At 42.9% G+C, this 20,921-nt stretch overlaps 1 protein-coding gene across 3 annotated transcripts in view; it reads right to left on the reverse strand.

Moving 5' to 3' along the window:
- The window catches only part of Sh2d4b (SH2 domain containing 4B), a 73,237-nt gene that overhangs the window by 38,656 nt on the left and 13,660 nt on the right, over positions 1-20,921 (reverse strand). The window contains exons 2-3 of one of the 3 annotated variants that reach the window (XM_038349904.1): positions 16,249-16,408; positions 14,552-14,699 (exon numbers count right to left, since the gene is read on the reverse strand). In XM_038349904.1, the coding sequence (XP_038205832.1) occupies positions 14,552-14,699; positions 16,249-16,408 (308 nt within the window). Of the gene's footprint in view, positions 1-14,551; positions 14,700-16,248; positions 16,413-20,921 lie in introns of those variants that run through there. The other 2 variants (XM_038349903.1, XM_042053993.1) reach the window with 2 other exon arrangements.

The raw sequence follows: 20,921 nt of genomic DNA on the forward strand, positions 1-20,921 counted from the left end.
TGCTTTATGCGAAGTCATGGTTTGAAGTGCCTTATTTGTCAATCTTCCTCCAGTTCCCTTCGCAGCAGATAGAAGAGGGGCAGTCCTTTCTTCCAAGGCCAGACAAGGTCCTGCATGAGCTCTGGTCCTTTTTAATTTGTTTCTCGTGTTCTCTGCTTCTCTCTCTGTTATATGAGTGAGGACACAGGTCGTGTCCTCAGCTGTGTAGAACAACAGCTTTCGGGCTGTGCTAGCCTTGAAATACTGCATTTTCTAAAGCAAGGGCATTGGTGGTTGTTTCTTTAATCTTTGCTTTTTGTTCTTTTTACTCTTTTGAGGGCCAACCACCCAGCTCCCAAATAAATCACACTGAGGCTTATTCTTACTTATGAATACCTGGCTTTAGCTTGGCTTGTTTCTAGCCAGCATTTTTTAAAAATATCTTGTCTACCTTTTGCCTCTGGGCTTTTATCTTTCTATATACTATATAAAGGTATATATCTATTCTATATACCTTTCTTTACTTCTTACTCTGTAGCTTGCTGTGTAGCTGGCTGCTAATGTCCTCTTCTCCTTCTTTTCTTGCTCCCTTGATCTTCTCGTCCCAGATGTCTCCTATTTATTCTCTCTGCCTGCCATCCCTGCCTACCCTTTCTCCTGAATGGCTACTGGCTGTCCAGCTCTTTATTAGACCTATCAGGTGTTTTGGACAAGCAAAGTAACATAGCTTCACAGAGTTCAACAAATACAAGATAAAAGAGTACAACACATCGTTACATCATTAAAGACATGTTCCACAGCATAAATGAATGTAATATACCTTAAAATAATATTCCACACAAGAGTTTATTATATCTTTAAAGCTTAATTTGTATGCATCCTTATATAGGGGGGCACATGCATGACATGGCACTTAGGTAGAGATCAGAGAACTGTTAGTGGGAGATGATTCTCTTCTTCCACAAGGTGGATCCCGGGAATGGGATTCAGTTCCTCAGACTAAGTAGACTGAGAGGGCTAAGCCCTCTCACCATTCCCAAAGGAACAGTTTTGACCTGAGTTACTCTAGCCTAAGCCTAAGTGGTAGGATAAGATCACTGTCTTAGTTAGAGTTACTATAGCTAGAAGAGACACCATGACCATGGCAACTCTATATTATAGAGAAAACACTTGGAGTGGCAGCTTATAGTTCAGAGGTTCAGTCCATTATCATCATGGTGGGGAGCACGGCCGCATGCCACAGACATAGTGCTGGGAGCTGAGAGTGCTCCATCTTGCAAGTAACAGAAAGTCAACTGACTGTCATGATGGAGGACAGTTATCTGTCTATATTACTTTCATTGGTTAATTAATAAAGAAAACTGCCTTGGCCCTTTAAGAGATAAAAAATTACGTAGGTGGAGTAGACAGAACAGAATTCTGGGAAAGAGAGGGGAGACACTTCAGGCAGTCTCCATGCTTCTCCTCTCCGAGATGGACGCAGGTTAAGATCTCTCCTGGTAAGCCACACCTCGTGGTGCTACACAGATTACTAAATATGGGTTAAAGGAAGATGTGAAAATTAACCAATAAGAGGCTACAGATAATGGGCCAGGAAGTGTTTAAAAGAATACAGTTTCCGTGTAATTATTTCGGGTGTAAAGCTAGCCGGCGGCCGGGTGGCGGGACGCAGCCCCGCCGCTTCCTTCAACACTGTCACACTAAGGAAGTTCACCAGGTTTTTTTCTTTCAGGTCACCAACCAACTCCCAGATTATAACATGGAGACTTACTATATATTATAAATGCTCGGCCTTAGCTTAGCTCTTATTTAATCTGTTTCTCTTTATCTATGTTTTTGCTTCAGGAATTTTTACTTTTCTTTCTATATGTCCTACTTTCCTGCTTCTGTTTGGCTAGTTGGCTGGCTTCTGGCCCTAAGCATGTCCCTAGTTCTCCTTCTTCTCTTTTGAGAGTTTCTCTAGATTTATCCTACTACTTATTCTCTCTGCCTATCAGCCCTACCTGTCCCTCTCCTGCCTATCTATTGGCCATTCAGCTTTCTATTAGACCAATGAGGTGCCTTAGGCAAGGTGAAACAAATACAACACATCTTTATATAATTAAACAAATGCAGCAAAACAAATGTAACACATCCTTACATCATTAAACAAATGCAGCATATACAAATGCAACACACCTTTATGCAACTAAAGTAATATTCCACAACATAAACAAATGCAACACATCTTTGCCTAGTTAAAATAATATTCCACAACAGGGAAGCTTGAGCAAAAAAGATCTCAAAGCCCACCCCACAGTGACACACTTCCTCCAGCAAGGCCATGCCTCCTAATTCTCTTTGGGGGCCATTTTCTTTCAAACCATCACAATGACATTAATAACATTATAACTTGTTTATTCAAGTAGACAACCACCATTGTGAAACACAAACTGATAAATAATGTATTTGTACCAATAATTTATCACACATGTAAATATATGGAATCATATTGGAAACACCATACATGAGTTTATCAATTATACCAGATGTAAGTCTTTCGCCTTCGACTATAAAGAGTATACAAGACCAAGATGTAGATGCATAATGATTACCACCCAGTCACTTATCACAAGTTTCATCCTGAAAAATTGTTACAGCCAAGGACTTCTTCTGCCTTTGTCCCCAGGCTAAACAGCGAAAGCAGTTTCTCTTGCCTACGACATGTATCCAATTGTAAAATAACATTCAAAAGTGCCTGCCACCTGACATCTGACCACTCTGTGCTTTGAACAGTTCTACAGTTGTGGCTTGTAAAACTACTTATCAGGTTCTCTACTGAAGCTTTCCCTTACATCTAGATAGCCTCTTTGCCTCCACTGGACCCTGCATGCCTCTTTGACCTCTTCAAAGCCAGTCTTAGCATATGCTTACTACTCTACCCTGTGAAATGCAATGTGTTAATATTAATAATTAATATTAAAACAAAAGAACCAGTGGTTGCTATTGGCCATGTCTACCAAGTGAAATCAATATATAGACCTCCCTGCAGGAATAAAGAAACATTTGTGCTCCTCCCCTTTGGCTACAAGACTTGGAATCCCCAAGAAATTGGAATTATCAGGAATCTCACACAGGAGAAGGAAAAAGCTGGAGTCTGGTACCAAACACCGAGGAACTGGTCTGCCATCACACAGTTCTGACAACCTGTCAGGCCTCCTTGCATGAGAAACTGGAGTAAAGGCAAGAGTGATAAGTCCATAACAGGTGAGATCACACCTTAACCAGAACTACTTAGCTATGCATACCCTTGACCTCTGATTAAAACCTAAACCTCATGTCAGGGCTCTGAGAATGGACTGGGGACCATTCCACGAAACTCTTTATTTGTTCCTCTTCCCAGTGTGCCCACGTCAGACAAATCTCCTGTCTCTATTTATTACTGTTAGTTGTCTGTTTAATTAGCCTATTGAGGATGAGTGGCCAAGTTCAACCTGGTAGAGCTGCCAGACCCCAGGTTCTGATCTTAATAATTCTGGTAATAGTAGTAGTTGGTGAATTAAAGTGAACAAAATTGATGTAGCTTTTGAATTAATTGTTATTCAATAAATTGTGGTTTTGTGGAAGGATACAAACAAGTTCACTATGCTTCTTACACAGCTCATTAGTGACAAGGAGGTTAACCAGTAACTCCAGAATTCATTTTCATGGAGTCAGATTAGCCTCCAGTGGCTCAGCTCTGGTTCTAAGAAGGTAGTTGTCTGATAACAAACACACACTACTGGTCAATATAGTATTTTTTTCACTAGTTCACAAGAGATGTAGTTGCTGGGACAGAGCTAAAAAGCTGTTTTTAGGTGGCTATAATTATTAATAGAGACAAAACGATTGTTCAGCTTCCCTGTACACCCAGGAGACAGCCCTAGCTATCTTCCCACTGCTCAAGGTTCAGACCTCGACTTAATATTTTTCCTTCCCACACATCTCTCTCCATTCTGCCTGGTAGCTCAGGCCTTTCCTTTTTTACTTCCCACTTCCTTCCGGTCAAAAGGAGGAATAGATTCAATATCATGAGGACAAAGCAAATGAAATGATGGTAGACAGGCTCAGTTGCTCCACAAGAAGAATCTGCAGGCAACCTCACATCTTAAGTACCATTCCTGCAGTATTTGGTGCCTCCAAATCCTGGACCTCTGGGGTTCCGGACTGAGCCAGCTCACTGCCTTACCCTTCCTACACCTCCACTGAATTCTTGAATGTCTTGCCTCTGTCTTGAGATTGTCTCATATTTCCTCTCCTCTCTCATTTTTTTCCGTTCATATGGTATACAAATTTTTCTAGGTTTAGGTTCTATATTAATGACTTAAAAAGGAAAAAGGTAATATAACTGTAATTCTTAATCCTTTATGTTTTTTAAAAAATAGCATGGGGGGGGGGGGCTAGAGAAATGACTTAAGAGAACGGGCTATTCTTCCAGATGACCAGGGTTCAACTCCCAGAACTTCCATGGAAGCTCACAATAGTCTTTAACTCTAACTCTGAGGAACCTAATGCCCTCTTCTGGATTCCATGGGCACTACAGGCATATGGTAAACAAATACACATGCAGATAAAATACTCATACACATAAAATGACAATGGGTAGTGGTGACCCATGCCTTGTTAAACAGAGGCAGGTGGATCTCTGGGTTCTGAGGTCTGAGGCCAGAGCAAGTTCCAGGACAGCCAGGGCTACACAGAGACACCCTGTCTTGAAAAACAAAACAACAAAACAAAATAAAACAAAAAATTACTGATATTTTGCTGTTGCTGTTGCTTCAGAAATGGTTTTGATTGAGAACTTTTCTCCAATGACCAATTTGTACTTCTAAAAACATCAAGCGACCCATTCTTTAAGAATTAGAGACATAAGCTAACTGACTTTATTAAAATTACTGAGCATCTGTGAGACTCACAGGCCTACTGTGGGTGCAGTATGAGAAACAGGGTCCCCGCTCACTCAAGAGTTTAGCTTCTGGTGGTGAGAAAACCAAACAAATAAGTTAAAGTTCAATTAATTTCACAAAAGAATGACTAGTGTGTATGAGCATGTTTGGGAGACTACCATAGCTCTGTGACCAGAAGAATTGTCATAGGGGATGACATATGGTCTGACTTCCAAGTTACAAGCAGAACATAGCTGAATGAGTTCAGGAGAAGGAATTCTCCAGACAGCAGAATGGCCTAGAAAAAAGTTCATGTGTTACAGAACACATCAGCCTATAACTCATTGTGGTTGGAGTGGAAAAGTCAGAATTCTACAGTGAATATGCTTGAGGAATCTTCTGCCACACAGGAGGCTGCTGCAATAAGATGCTGAGATTAAGGGAGCACAGGGTTTAAGGCCAAAGCTCAAGCATGCATACTGACTGAGGGGACCTCTACATACAGATAGACAGGACCTAGGGCTATGACTGAAAGACACCAGATTTAGAGGGCATCTTGGGTCACTTTGTAATGGATTAAGTAAAAATGTGCAAGATCCCCAAGTGGCTGCAGCAACAGAAATGCTTCAGGGTCCCCAAACGGCAGCAGTGGGCAGCAGGTCTCAAGAGCAGCCAGTCCCAGGCAAGGACCGTGCAGTTCCTAAGTGGCTGCAGTATGAAGGGCAGCAAGTCCCACTAGAAGAGACAGACAGATGGGCATGCCACGAGACTATGCCACAGGTCTCCAAAGGTGGCTGGTCCCAGGCAGGGAGCCACATGGTGGACGAGAGACAGAGACAAGGATTGGTACGCCATACAGAGTGGAGGTTGGATATTTATTTAGTGGGTTATGGAGGGGAAAAGGGAGAAGAGCAGAGAGAGAGTGTGCGTGTGAGAGAGAGAAACAGAGGGGGGGAAGGGAGAAGTGGAGAGAGACATAAGCTGCCTCTTTGAGAGGGAGATGGAAAAGGAAGGGACTCAAGCTAGAAGCTGAAGATCAGTCTGCCTTGGTGGGGGTGGGGGAGTGGGCATGGCTTATCTCTTAAAGGAACAGGACAGATCATTATGCACTATTATTTACAACTCAAAAGAAAGAATTGGAATCAGAAAACAAGACTAATAAAGAAAGCCAAGATTAGGATAATAAGCTAGAAGGATGCCTGTGAACAACCAGGAAGAGGGAGCATTTAAAGCAAAGAGAGTAGTGAGCTGAGGTGAAGCCTATTGACATTACAAAGGTAAGAAAGCTAAAGCCAACTGGGCATGATAATTGGACGTGCCTGGAGAATGTGACAAGAGCAGCCCTCATGGAACAGAGGGACAGTTATCTAGGCACCACCGGGAGAAAGTAAAGATGACCATCAGAACATCCAAGATGAGAGAAATGCGGGGTTACAATACACAACAGGGTGGCTCCTAGATCCCTCAGAGATAGACATGGGAAGGGTGGCTTTGCCATGGGAAATCCTAACGCAGTTCCTGACTGATAGGAAATTGAAAGCCATGTTTCCAACTTTAGTCAAAACTATACACCACAATCTTAGCAGAATGGGTATCCCTCCTCATGTTGGCACAACCCTTCATATTTTACCTAGTGCGTTTCCTTTTCCTCCCCCTGGGCTCCCTGAATTCTGACAATAGTCACTGTGTCACTGAGGCCACAAGATACCAGCCAAAGCAACCTGCCCACAGGCACTTCAGTTTCTTCACCCACCCATAGGGCCTTCCAGGCAGACAGCTGACTCCTGTCAGAGCCAGGAGTCTCAGATCCAAACTGCATGAAGTATCAGCGTTACAAAGTATCACTGCCTATATGGCTTGAACAAGCACGGGCTTCCTCGCAGTTCTACAGGTGGCCAGTCCTAACACATCAGCAGGGTTGATTCATCCTGAGGAGTCTCCTCAGCCTGCAGTTGGTCAGCGCTGCTTTACCCTGTGTCCAATTTATTCTTCTTAGAAGGATACCAGTGATATTGTATTCAGGCCTACCCAACACTAAAGATTGCATTTTAGCTAAAATTGCCTTTATAAGGACCGTGCCTTCGAATACAATTATGTCCTGAAGTACTGAAAGTTTCAAGACTTCAATGTAGATGAAGGGGGTAGGGGCAAGTGAGCCCACAGTGAGGAGACTGCCATCTAGAGAAGGATCAAGGGGTCAGGACTGGTGTGCTGATTTTTCCCACATTACAGTGTGGCTAGGCATTACAGTGTGAAATTCCTACACAAGCCAGCTGTGGGTGACAGGAGGCAGAACATTAAACAACAGTGTCATTGTCCAGCTTCCTCGCCTCTTGAGAGTGCGACTGTAGCAGGGAGCCAGTGGTCTACGGCAACCTCCCTTCTGAAAGGAAAATGACTGGCCACTCACTGTGACAAAGGCAGACCTCTTCACAAAGACTGAGACAACAAAAGAAAACAGTTTGCCACCACAAATCCACGGGATTGCATCTTGCGCCTCAAGGACTCACTAAAATGGCTCGACTCTCACAGCAAAAATCACTAAAATATTCTTGTTGTTGTGGCAACCATCAGAACTGTTGGGCCAGCCGGAGATCACTGAGGAAAAGTCCATCTCACTAAGCTGAGCAGCTGAAGGGCCAACCCAACCAAGAGGCAGCTGCATAAACACTCACATTCCACCCAAGTAGGACACTGCCTTGTGCTGGCTGCCCAAGGCCCTCGGAAATTAGTCAATCCTCCTTCTCCTGATCACCTGTCAGTAACAACATACTGCTGAGACTTGGTTCTGCCTAACCCTAGCAGAAAAAGGCATAGAGACAAATGCTTTTTCTGGAAGAAATCAACGTTTTTGCTGTATTCCTGTTCCTATGTGCCTCTGCACTTTGTAGATGCTGCATTCCAAAACAATAGGGCGGGAGCCATGTTATTCACTCCGCCCTCTCTAAGTCACAGGGCAGGGCCTGGCAGTAGGTGGTCTTTAAATGCCAAGTGGATTAAAGAATAATAAAGACAACAGGGATTATGATGCTCCACGAGAGGGAGAAAAGGGGAGCCAGGTCACACTGTCATATCCCTGACAGCCTTGTGAAGGGCCTACAATGTTTTTTGACACTTTTACTTCTTTTTATTTTATGTCTATAGGTATTTTGCCTTCTTGTACATCTTTGTATCAGTTGGGTTCAGTGCCTGAAGAAGCCAGAAGAGGGGGTTGGATTCCCTGGATCTGTAAGAGCAGCCAGAATTCTTTTACTTGTTTGTTTGTTTGTTTGTTTGTTTGTTTGTTTGTTACTGGGTGGGGAGGAGTGGTGAAGGTGGTGGTTCAAATTAAAGTTTCTTTCTGTGGCCGGGCGGTGGTGGCGCACGCCTTTAATCCCAGCACTCGGGAGGCAGAGGCAGGCGGATCTCTGTGAGTTCGAGGCCAGCCTGGTCTACAAGAGCTAGTTCCAGGACAGGCTCTAAAAAAGCTGCAGAGAAACCCTGTCTCGAAAAACCAAAAAAAGAAAAGAAAAAAAAAAAAAGTTTCTTTCTGTGTATCCCTGGCTATCCTGGAACTCATTCTATAGACAAGCCTGACTTCAAACTCAAAGGTCCACCTGCCTCTGCCTCCGGAGTGCTAGGATTAAAGGCGTGCGCCACCACTGCCCGGCTGAGCCAGTATTCTTAATCACTCAGCCCTGTGCCCACAATTTTCAAGAGGCAAAAGCAAATGGTTTGGCCACCATTTACAATCTTGTTGGTACTAAGACACTGATGTTTGGGAAGGATGTCACTAAAATGAATTCTAACCTAAAAGTAAAGGACAGGGGTAGTAAAAACAGAGTAGCCTCAGATCAAGGAAATGGGAGAAGGTTGGGGGTTGCCAAAGGACTTGGAACTCAAGAAGGAAACCATCAGAAACAGAGGAAGAATGCATATTCTCATTCGGTGATCTTGAGCAGGAGAAGCATCAAGAAGTGGCCTTACAATTGAGAAGGGAGTAGCAGGTTCCAAATAGCATCTGACCCCAGTATCTCTCTTTTACTAAAGAAGTATTTTATATGCATGTATATGGCATGTATAGTGGCATCAGCCACAAGACAATGGATTGATATGGGGTTTGTTTTGTTTTAGGTTTTTTTATGCGCCTTCCCCCTTTATCTTTATTATATATGTATATTTGCTTGGCCTGCAAGTATGTTTGTGTATCACATGTATGACAGCATCCACAAAGGTCAGAAGACCCTCCTATAACTGAAATTACAGATTATTGTTAGCACCCAAAGACTCCACAACCTATCCTTCCGGGCTTATGTTTGAGTCCATCTTTGATGGGCTTTTTATCACTTGCACCAGCAGACTTTTCTTCCTTCTACATGCCTCCTCTGCTCTCTACTCTTGCTCATACCAGATTCCTAAATGTACCATTCTGTCCTAGTCCTCTGGGTGCGGATGAAGCAAGAGTTACTCATGTTCTCTTCCTTATCATAGGTTTTTTGAGAGAAAGGAGTTTATATCCCTGCTTCCTCACTTCTCAAAACCCAACCCATACTTGGGATCCAAGAAAAAGAAAATATATATATATATATATATATATATATATATATATATATATATATACATATTAAATAAAGTGGTTATTGCATTTCTACATTATGAATGCTGGAATCATAACATTAAAAGGTGCAATAAAAATAATGCAAGTCGGTCCTTAGCCAGATACATAAACCCCTGGTTTGGATTCTCTACTGCTGCAAATGAACTACCAGAAAACCAACTGTTTAACACAACAGCTTTAACACGCCTTTGGGATTCTGTAGGTTAATATTTCAGACAGGGCCTGGCTACATAGAGCCTCTAGAGTACCACACAGTACCAGCTGAGGGTAGTCCCTTCCTGAGCTTATCCCCTGACAGAAGCAGGAGGGATTCAGTGTGTGCTGGCTGCTTTAATGCCCTCCACATGGTTGCACAGGCTTACTTTTAACATGGTAGCCTAGGGTATAGGACTGTGAGTGACAGCTCCACAAGTGAGCACTACAAGAGGGGTGAGTAGAAGTCTGGTCTCCCACAGGCTGTTCTGAAAAGGGGCATCGACGGAAGAGATCCAAAAGCTGTCCAAAGATACTCACTTTTCATTTTATCCTAATCAAACTGAAAATACCCTTGATTGAACAAGGAAAAACTAGGAAATACTAAAATACACTTTGCTTACTCAGACTTATAAATCCATCAATGTGAGTACATTTTAAGCAATTGAGCACCAAATTAAGCAATTTGTATAGCTAATAACATAATCTGTAAAAAGTAAAAGGAGGGGTTACAGAGATGGCCCAGGAGCCAAGGGGGTGGAATTTGTTTGAAACTGGGTCTCTCTAGATAGCCCTAGCTATTTTAGAACTTACCATGTAGACCAGTATAGGGCCCACGGGTCTACCCCTCCTCCCAGGGTTCATCTTGGGGACAGTTTCTGGCCAGACATCTTGTTGCAGTTTCCAGCTAAAACATCCTGTTTGTTCCTGTGATCTCTCTGCCCCCCTGGCGGTTAGCTATAGGGCCATTGTTTACTCCATTTTGGATTTGGTAATTTCCCACCTGCCTGGGGGAATTCCATTGTACAGCAGCTAGGTATATAATGTTTTTCCTAAACTTGAATAAACGGCATTTGGCAACATCTCCTCACAAATGTTGTGTGTTCTTTTAATCTCCAGGCCCTTGCCCTGCTCGTTAATGAATGGTACAGTGGCACACGAACTGTACCGTAGAGAGTAATGCAGGCATTACAGACCAGGCTGGCCTCAAACACATAGAGACCTCCTGAATGCTGGGATTAAAGACATATGCTGCTATGCCCACCTGATTAAAGGGTTTTCTGTTCTTGCAGAGGACCTGGATTCAGTTTCAGCACCCACATGATAGTTCACAACCACCTGTAAATGCAGTTACAGGGGATCAGATGCCCTTTGGTCCTCTGCAGGCACCTACACACATGGTGCATATAAACTTGTGCAAATGCACAATACACAAACAAATATTTTTTTTTAAGTAAAAGGGAAACAATATGGGCAAGTAGGACCTTAGTAGTTTTATAAATATTGGTATGCTTTAAATACAAAGCAAAAATGGAAAATACTGTTGGTTGCACTTCGGAGTTAAATTTGTTGGTGTATTTAAATGCTTTGATTAAAAAAAAAAATACTTGGTTTCTATACAGCCATAATCTCCGTGAACATGCTGAAGACTAAGGAGAAGGATTTCTGAGTTTGAGGCCAGCTGGGCTACACAGTAAGTTTTAGGCTAGCCTGGACTACACAGTGAGACTATGTCACAGAATAAATAACCAGTTAAATCAACTATTTACAAACAGGGTTTTAAATAGGAGCTAAACAATATTGTTTCTAGTATGTTCCGCACATCAAAGCTTTTCTCAAAAACAATGTAGACTTTGAGGGAGAGGAGTGTCCTACCCCAAAAAGGAAAATTTGCCAAGAATTTGTTGCCAGCCAAATGTAACACATCAGTAAATTCTTTTGAGACATTTCAGCACATCTTCACTACTTCCTGGTATTAAAAAAAAAGAAGAAGAAGAACTTCACAATAACAGTAAGCACTCTGGATTAATGCATGCCTCTAGATAAAACATTTAAAACAAAGCAGTTGAAAATAATGTGGACATAAGCTTTTAATGAGCACAAAACATAGGTATATATTTTGGTTTTATTAATTCACAGATTTAGGATAATTTATGGTATTAGTATATGTTAACGTTAAAAATTTAGATAATTCAGCCGGGCGGTGGTGGCGCACGCCTTTAATCCCAGCACTCGGGAGGCAGAGGCAGGCGGATCTCTGTGAGTTCGAGACCAGCCTGGTCTACAAGAGCTAGTTCCAGGACAGGCTCCAAAGCCACAGAGAAACCCTGTCTCGAAAAACCAAAAAAAAAAAAAAAAAAAAAAAAAAAAAATTTAGATAATTCAAAGCATATGAGCATACAAACCATGCACTCTTATCTAAAGGTATGAAGATTTTGTGTTGGGTATGGCAAATAAGTAAACTTTTGAAACCAGGAATTTGTATGGCACCTAAAATGTTAAATGAAACTCCTAAAATTATTCAGAAACCAGTTACTTTCAGTAGCGAAACCCAATGATAAAAGATAATTGTTTGTAAAATAAACCAAATTAACAAGAAAAAAATCCTCAATGAAGAGTGGTGTGTGAAAGACCCCCCCCCATACACACACACACACACACACACACACACACCCCTCTCCAGCCTAGAACAAGCCACCAAGAGTCCCGTTTCAAAGCTCCTGATAGGGCACTGCCTGAAACAGCGCCTCTCCTACAGTCTCCATGTCTGAGGCTTCTCAAGCAAAGCCGTGCTATATCAAGGTGCCCACTTCTATTAAAGTTCAAACACGCATGTTTAGCAAGTTGAAGTTGAAAAACAAGGCACACACATCAGAACAAGAACCTTCTTTGGAAATAACACCAGACACCTTTGGAGTCCTTCGGTGACCTGAAGGCCTGGCCAGGTGGCCTCACTGATACCACTGTGAGCCCTGGCAGAGCACCCCACAATGTCACCCTTCCATCACTGTGGCTTTCAAGGAGACCGTCAACCAGAGAATCTCTACCAGAAACATGACCCCTCTGTGGATCTCTCTGTGCAGTGAACCCAAGACCCAGCTCTACCTCAGCTCACTCCAAGTGTCTAGACTCAACCTCGGGTATGGAGAAAAGAGGCAAATGGAGCCTATCATGATCACTGTTAGAGACACGGAAAAAGAAATACTTTCTTCCTCAGTCAGCTTAAAGCTAAATCATATGTAAATCTGACTGCATAAACCTCTCTCCAATCTTGGGTCGGATATTATAAAAGTGGGGGGAGGGGTTGGCACCTAATGTACAAAGTGAGGGCAGGACCACTCCAACGTATTAATAAAGAAAAGGTTTTTATTGTAGATATGAGGGAGAGTACAGTCAGAGGCATTTGGAACATATCTCAACATCCCCACTCTGAAGTTGCTAGGGAGGAAGGAAGAGGTTTTAAAATGGGCAGATGCTAACAAGCGAAACTCAAAGGCTAACTCCTTCCAAAGCTACACATTGGGAGATGGGCCCAAACTCCAGTTTAACTTCCAGCTCATAAGACCACGTCCCTGGGATGAATCCAGGCCCGTTAAATTGACTACCTCAGAAAGCTCAATAATGCCAGAAAAATGTGCAGTGTGGTCTAGCCTGCCACCTAACGAGGCTGTCTGTTTCTTACAGCCCTCCCTACAAGGAACTTGAAGTTGGGCAGACATCTCTTTCAACTCAGAAGCGTGTGTCTGGATGCCCAGAGAGCTGTTCCTTGGCACTGTAATCAAGGAGGGGCTCCTTCCCCCAGCTTCTGATGGAGGACAGATGCCTACTTCACCAACTGCTTGGCTGAGGGAACATCATCTAATTAGAGGCTGACCTGCTTTAGCTTCTTCACCCCTATACCTCTGCTGAGAACAGGCTCTCCCCTGCCCTGTTGCTGAGTGCTCATTCTCACAAATCACCTCAGCCACTGCTGAGGAATCACAGCTCTCTCCCCAACTGTCAAGAGTCACCAAAAAAAATTGTTTTGTGCTTTGTTTTTAGCAAAAGTTGAATACGAAACCCATATTTCTGTGCATACTATACTCCCAACCCCAAACTCTGTTTTCTTGCCTTGACTAAAGTCCAGTTGTGTTTGATTTCAACAATGCAACTTACAAAACAGTACAGTGTAGGGATTGAATATAATATTTTTTGTTTTCTGTTCTGCTTATTTGTGTATGTGTGTGTGTGGTGTTTTCCATTAAATAAATGCATTGCACCTATAATGGAAAAAAAATTGCTTTCAGGTGATTTAAACTTCTTACCTGTTGTTACTGTGATAAAACACTGTGACAACAGCAACTCAGGGGGAAAGGGGTGATTTCAGCTCACAATTGTAGGTTACAGTTCATCATGGAGTCGTGGTAGTGGGAACTCAAACAGCTTGTCATGAGCAGAGAAAGTAGATGCCTTTATGCTTAGACTCAGCTCGCCTTCTCTTTTCTAGTCCAGGGTTCAAGCCCAGGGCATAGTGTTCCCTTTTGTAGGCTAAGTCTTCAATATCAATTAATGTAATCAAGATAATCTCCCATAGACAGGCCCACGAGAGCCAACTCATTCAGGCAGTTCCTCATGAAGGACTCATTTCTGAGGTGAGCCTGCATTGTGTCAAGCTGACAATTAAAGCCAATCATCACACTACCAGAGAGCAGGGAAACCCATTTACCAATTCCAAAATGCTCTAGACCTACTTAATAACACCATGTGACTGGACAGTCCAACCATCACACTATCTGGTCAAAGCCCAGTTCCTGGAGCCTCATTTTACAAAACACTATGTTTGGGATGAAGAAGGCCAATAGTCTTTTCCTGAATCTGTACACAAACACCATTATGTATGGCCTTGACATTTCTTTGTCTGGTCCTCATATCCCTCATCTATACAACAAGAAGATGGGCCAAGGTGTGTCAACTTCCTTCTTTCTCAAGCATGCCAGATTTCTGTCTTATAACACACCTAAAATCAATGGCCAAGAAGAGATTAAAACCAAACAGTGGCCACACTAAACTTGGAGGCTAGAGCAGGTGTCCCTCACAGGTGCCCCGTGCATTGTCCCACCTTGAATTCCTCATGTATACGTTCCTCCAGGACTTTGGCAGCCTTGCGATCCTCCATCTCCACTTTCCACCTCTCTGCCAGGATCCGGGCTTTCTCATTGGCCAAGGCATCCCGGAACTTCTTGGTGATCTCTGCTTCCTTCTGTTTCCTTCCAAGAGATCAGCAGCATGGGTGAGCTTGAGTGAAAAAACTAGAAGATCATATCACAATGCAACTTCAAGTCAAAGCAATGAGCAACCTTGCCTTAGTACACAGAACAGCAAACACAAAGATTAACATAACTCATGATAGCAAAGGAAGGGAGAAATAGGGAATGGAAGGGAAACCAGTAGGACCATTCTGGAAGGTAAGAAACAAGACATGAAAAGCCAAAGCTGTATATAGTACCCAGTAGAGAAGTTTCAGGAAAAGAAATGAAAATCAATCCAGATGTCTATCAAAAATGTAAATAAGTTGCATTCCTGTGTAATAATAGACTATTACATGAGAATCTTCAACAGCCTCAGGATTTAAACTGATGGGATCAATCAAGGTACAAATAAATATTTTTTATCTTTTAAATATTCTTCATGGTTAGCTTGGACGGTGGGTGTTCTCTAATTCAATATAGTCTTAGTCTTTTTTACATTGTTACAACTTCACATCTACCACACCATCATTCTGACTTGATGGTGGAAGACACTAAAGACACCGACTCATGGATTTCCAAGTTTGGCAAGGGGGGGGGAAATATTAAAAGTTGTCTGACTGCAAACTTTCCTGAGGGCTCAGCTGTCCTATGGTGAACACATACATAATTATTCAGAGGAACAACAGAAAGCCACAATGAAGCACGATTGCTAGACCATCCCTGTGAGAAGTTCCCACCGTGGCTGGGGGCTGTAGAAATGGTTCAGTTGGTAAAATACCACTGAGCACAAGAAATGAATTCATATCCCTAGAGCTCTCTTATAAATCTGGATGCAATATAATCCCAACACTGGGGGGGTGACAGAAACAGGAGATCCCTAAATTCACTGGCCACCCAGTCTGGCTGCATTGGTGAGCTATAGGTTCCCTGAGAGCCCCTGCCTCAAAAAATAGCATGGAGAGCCAGGCGATGGGTGGCGCATACCTTTAATTCCAGCACTTGGGAGGCAGAGGCAAGGCGGATCTCTGTGAGTTAGAGACCAGCCTGGTCACAAGAGGTAGTTCCAGGACAGGCTCCAAAGCCACAGAGAACCCTGTCTCAAAAAACCAAAAAAAAAAAAAAAAAAAATAGCATGGAAAGTGACAGAAGGAGACATCTGACATTTACACATCTCTGGCTTTTACACATACAAGTACACACAAACACAGGCAAATGAGCAAGTACACACACACACACACACACACACACACACACACACACAACATGCAGTCCATACCGTCCAGGTAAATCCAAACTTCAGGCTACAGGAAGAGGTGTTAGGTTTCTAGGCCATATCACCAATGGAAGAAAACTGAGGTTCCAGATTAGCTATCTAGTGGGGTCTAAACACTTGAACCCACAGGGTTTATCTGAGGGGAGTCTCCTGGTGCCTTGGTTAGTGATCTTGACAGAGCTCAACACAGCCCAGCCAGCTGACCAGCACCTCATATTTCCACCCACAGCTTAGATCTACCCAGGGCTCTAGGCTCAGGCCCTACCCAGTACCCTCCCAGCCAGCACCTCTCACCAGAGCTCCTCAGCCTCTCTCTGTGCTTGCAGGCGTGCTCTCTCTGCAATCAGCTCCTCGGAGATCTCCTCATAGGGCTTATCGCCAGGGCCTTCACCCATGACCCACACCCAGACCTCGCCATCTGCTCCCAACAGCCACTGGATGTGCTTGTTGCTTGCTGCCTCACAGTGGAAGGAAGAAGAGAGAGAAAAGAAGAAACACACAGTTTCCAGTTAAGGAACAGGCTGAACCAGAGCATAGCACACATGATTATAGCCATCACACAACTCAACAAACCAGCAGGGGCTTGAGTACAGATTCTGGTGCAGATTCAAGGCATTCCCTTACACCATCCCCTCTAAGGAGGAACCTAAAAGCCAAGCCAGCACCGGAGGCTAGCGTCAGAGATGAGCTCTAATGAGGTAGGTCCACGTCGGCAAAAGTACAGAGGACTAGTGTGATGCTAGGTGAGAAACTACTTGCACAGCTCCCAGGCTGAGGCAATCAGGTGTCAGCGAGTCTCCTCTGCCCTCTCGTTTGCCTAGCCACTGACTAGAAAGAAGGAATCAGAAATGGCAGCACGGCAAGATGAAGCAGCCTGGAGCCTCGTGTCTCTGTGATATACATCATGCTGTAATTTGAGCAAGAAATGAACCTTTGCTGGATGCGGCCACCGAGAGCCTTTAGTCTGCCAATAACGGCAGGTTCCACTGATGTCTTGACGAGATCAGTGATGTTCCTCAGTGACAGGGTTGCCACAGCAATAGAAATCCTGCGTCTGGCTTTAGCATCTGGGTGGTGAGTGATATCTAGCAGGCCAAACAGCTGGAGATCCATGCATGCAGGAACAAAACAGCTGGGAAAAATGCCGCAGACGCATTAGGGCTTAAAAGGCAGACCCTGTTTTCTGAGTTGGGGGTTAAAAATGAAGCGGTGTGTATTGGATGCATTCGACATGGTGTTAAGAGAAAAAAAAAAAATACCTAGATTTCAAGAAGGAATCCAGCCGGGCGGTGGTGGCGCACGCCTTTAATCCCAGCACTCGGGAGGCAGAGGCAGGTGGATCTCTGTGAGTTCGAGGCCAGCCTGGTCTACAAGAGCTAGTTCCAGGACAGGCTCTAAAAAAGCTGCAGAGAAACCCTGTCTCGAAAAAAAAAAAAAAACCAAAAAAAAAAAAAAAAGAAGAAGAAGAAGAAGGAATCCAGTGTTTTGCAGGGAGAAAGTGAAGAGAATGGAGAGAATAGAGAAATTTGGGGAAAATACTAGGTTTCAAATTGTAAGAGATGTACTGCAGGTCATAGTGGTGAATGTCTGTGATCTTGGTACTCTGCAAATTGAGCCAGGAGGATCATGAATTCTAGGGTAACTCGGCAATGTGGTAAGATAATTCTCTCTCTCACGAGAGAGAGAGAGAGGAGAGAGAAGAGAGAGAGAGAGAGAGAGAGAGAGAGAGAGACGAGAGAGAGAGAGAGCGATGAGAGAGAGAGAGAGAGAGAGAGATGAGAGGAGAGAGAGAGAGAGAGAGAGAGAGAGAGAGAGGAGAGAGAGAGAGAGAGAGAGAGAGAGAGAGAGAGAGAGAGATGTAAAAGATTAAATTCTGAAGAGTTTTGCCTGACAGAGCTCAGTTAGCTGTCTCCATGAATGAGATGCCCCGGGACACAAAGCACAGAGGCTGTGCTCATGGGCTCTCTAACTCCACTACAGCAGATGCCACTAAATGAAACCACCAGCCTCCAGGACCTGGTGTTTGCTCACAGTTATTTCCCAGAGGCTGCCCCAGTCTCTGACTGACAGGCCAGGCTCATGATTGAGGCATCCGACTCCTGGCCAAAACTTTGTTGTATTACACGGCTCTCTATAGTAAGGCCCCCAGCCTCCCTCCCTCCTTTCTTACTCAAGGTCAAGTGAGAAAATTTTAAATATTTATTTATTTATTTTAAATAGTGACAAACTCATTACATAATTGTACAAATGTGTTTCATAAATATTTCAACAATATTTGTAAGACAGCAGAATTATCATTAGGGCTATAATCACTGCGCCACTGCCCTCCAGGCTCCATTGTCTACCTCTTTCTTCTGGATGCATACTTGATAGAACAATGATCAGAGTGAAAAGGCAATCTATGGGGAGAGAAAGAATTCTTGCAAACATACACCTCATTAAGGGCTAGCATCCAAATACATACGGAACTCAAGCAACACAATACCAATAAAATAAATGATTCTGTTTTAAAATGGGCACAGGGCTTGAATAGACACCTCTCCAAAGAATACACACAAATGGCCAGCTGTGAGAGAAAACATTCAGCCTCATTAATCATCAGAGAAGCTCCAGTCAAAACACTGTGGGATATCACTCCATACTTGTTGGAAGAGTGAGCAGCAAATATATAAAGCTAAAATGCTTGGCGGAAGGAGCTAGAGCAGTGTTCTCAACCTGTGGGTTGAGACACCTTTGGGAAGGCCAAACAACCCTTTCTCAGGGGTTGCATATCAATATCCTACATGCCACATATTTACATTATGATTCATAACAGTAGCAAATGTACAGTTATGAAGTAGCAACAAATTTAATTTTATGGTTGGGGGTCACTACAACATGGGGAACTGTGTTAAAGGGTCAGAGCATTAGGAAGATTGAGAACCACTGGGCTGGAGAGATGCTCATCCATTACTTGTTGCTCCTGTAGAGGACCTCAGTTCCATTCCCAGCACCCAGATGGCAGCTCATGACTATCTGGAACTCTAGTTCCAAGGGATCTAACATCCTATTCTGCCCTAGTGGACACAGAATGCATGTGGGCACAGATACACATGCAGGCAAAATTTGATTTTTTGTTTTGTTTATTATTTTTCAAGACAGGGTTTTTCTGTCTCAAACTTGTTCTGTAGACCAGGCTGACCTTGAACACACTGAGATCTGCCTGCCTCTGTTTCCCAAGTGCTGAGATTAAAGGCACCAGCACCCAGAACTTTTTTTTTTTTAATAAAAGCTTTGGAGAGCATAAAGAGAAAGGAAAATTTGTATCCTGGTGTAAGACTGTGAATTACTCCAGCCACTGTAAAAAACAGTACAGAAATTTCTCTGAAAACCAGGGCTAAAGGTGTCAACATGTACAGTACACACACACACACACACACACACACACACACATTTAAGAATAAAACTCCACTGGCTCATATTGTACTTTGAACAGACCTTGTACTTACTCATGACTTTGCCACTTTGATCATTGGGTCAAGATAGCAAACAGATCTTCTAAACACGGGTTTTACCTTAACAGTATCAGAAAAGATGCATTTTAAATGCAATCATGATCTTACGAGAAAAAGTGCTTCACATTCCGCGATCTGTAAACTCCTTGTGATGGATAGATGTTTTCCAAAAGTCTTACCTTTTGCTTGAAAGCAGGAATTTTATCATTGGCATAAATTTTATCAGTTACTTTTCTTGAAGTAACAGATTCTCTTTATGCATTTTTAAATTCTTACCTATGAAAAAATAAAATCAATGCCTGGCAATCGTCTCTTAAGTAAAAACAAAGAACCCGAACGAAAGAAATTAGTTTATCAAATTACTGAAACAAGCACAGCACATTTTTCTCAAGATACTCCTGCATCCTGCTGTAGTAATGCTTTCCATTGCCCTCTCATTCCTCACACAATAAAATGTTTACTGTTTCCCTGTGGAGTGAAGCCATCAGTCATTGTGTGGAATATACATTGACCACTACCAGTATGCTGCAACCAGACTTCCTCAGTGCATGAGTTGGCTTTCCATCACTATGACAAATATCTGAGCTAGTCAACCAATAAGGAAAAAAGGGTTATTTTAAACCTTTTACAGGGCTTAGAGTTTGGGGATTCAGAACATGACCTGGCTGGCCTAATGAGGGATATCACACTATGGTGGAGTCACACACCAGAGCAGATGAGTCACATCCTAACCAGGAGAGGAAGAGAATGAAATCCCACAATCCTTCTGAGAACATTCCCCAATGACCAGGAGGCTTTCTACTAGACCAACAGTCCCAGCACCTCCCAGTAGCACCAGGCTGAGGACCAAGCCTTCAATATGTGGGGCTTTAGGACACATTACAGATACTAACTGTGGCACCCACTGTTGATTTTACAGCCTTGGAACAAATACGGTTAAAAGGAGTACAGTTTTAACCTCATAAACTGACCATCCTAGAAGGGTCTCAAAATGTCCTAGGGATCCAGGAACCACACTTTGAGGATCATTCCATAATGCCATAACTTAATTTTCTTATATTATGCTAATAGGGGGGAGGATTAAAACCTGGAACACACAAAGAATTCCTGTAAATGGCTGATAAATACCAAAAATCCTTAACTTCACCACCAATTAAAGATAAAGGAATGCAAACAACAACCAACTGTCATTTTGCTCATACAGCACTGGAAAGCATAGAAAGTGGAACAGTAGAACACCAAACTTCTTAAAATTGTTTCAAAGAAGAAGGCACGGGCACAACCATTTTGAAGATAATTAATAATATTTAATATAAAGTTGAAATGGTCCCCATTATGATTAGAAAGTAATGCTTCCCAGTAAAAACCCGACAGTTGTCTTGCATGTGTTCAGAGAGACCGGAGCAAGATAATTCCTGGAGGTGTTGCTCAAAATGTGAAAAATTGAAAATTACATAAATAATAGAGGAAAAT

Source organism: Arvicola amphibius, chromosome 12, assembly GCF_903992535.2.
Source record: "Arvicola amphibius chromosome 12, mArvAmp1.2, whole genome shotgun sequence".
NCBI classification, from domain to species: Eukaryota; Metazoa; Chordata; class Mammalia; order Rodentia; family Cricetidae; genus Arvicola; species Arvicola amphibius.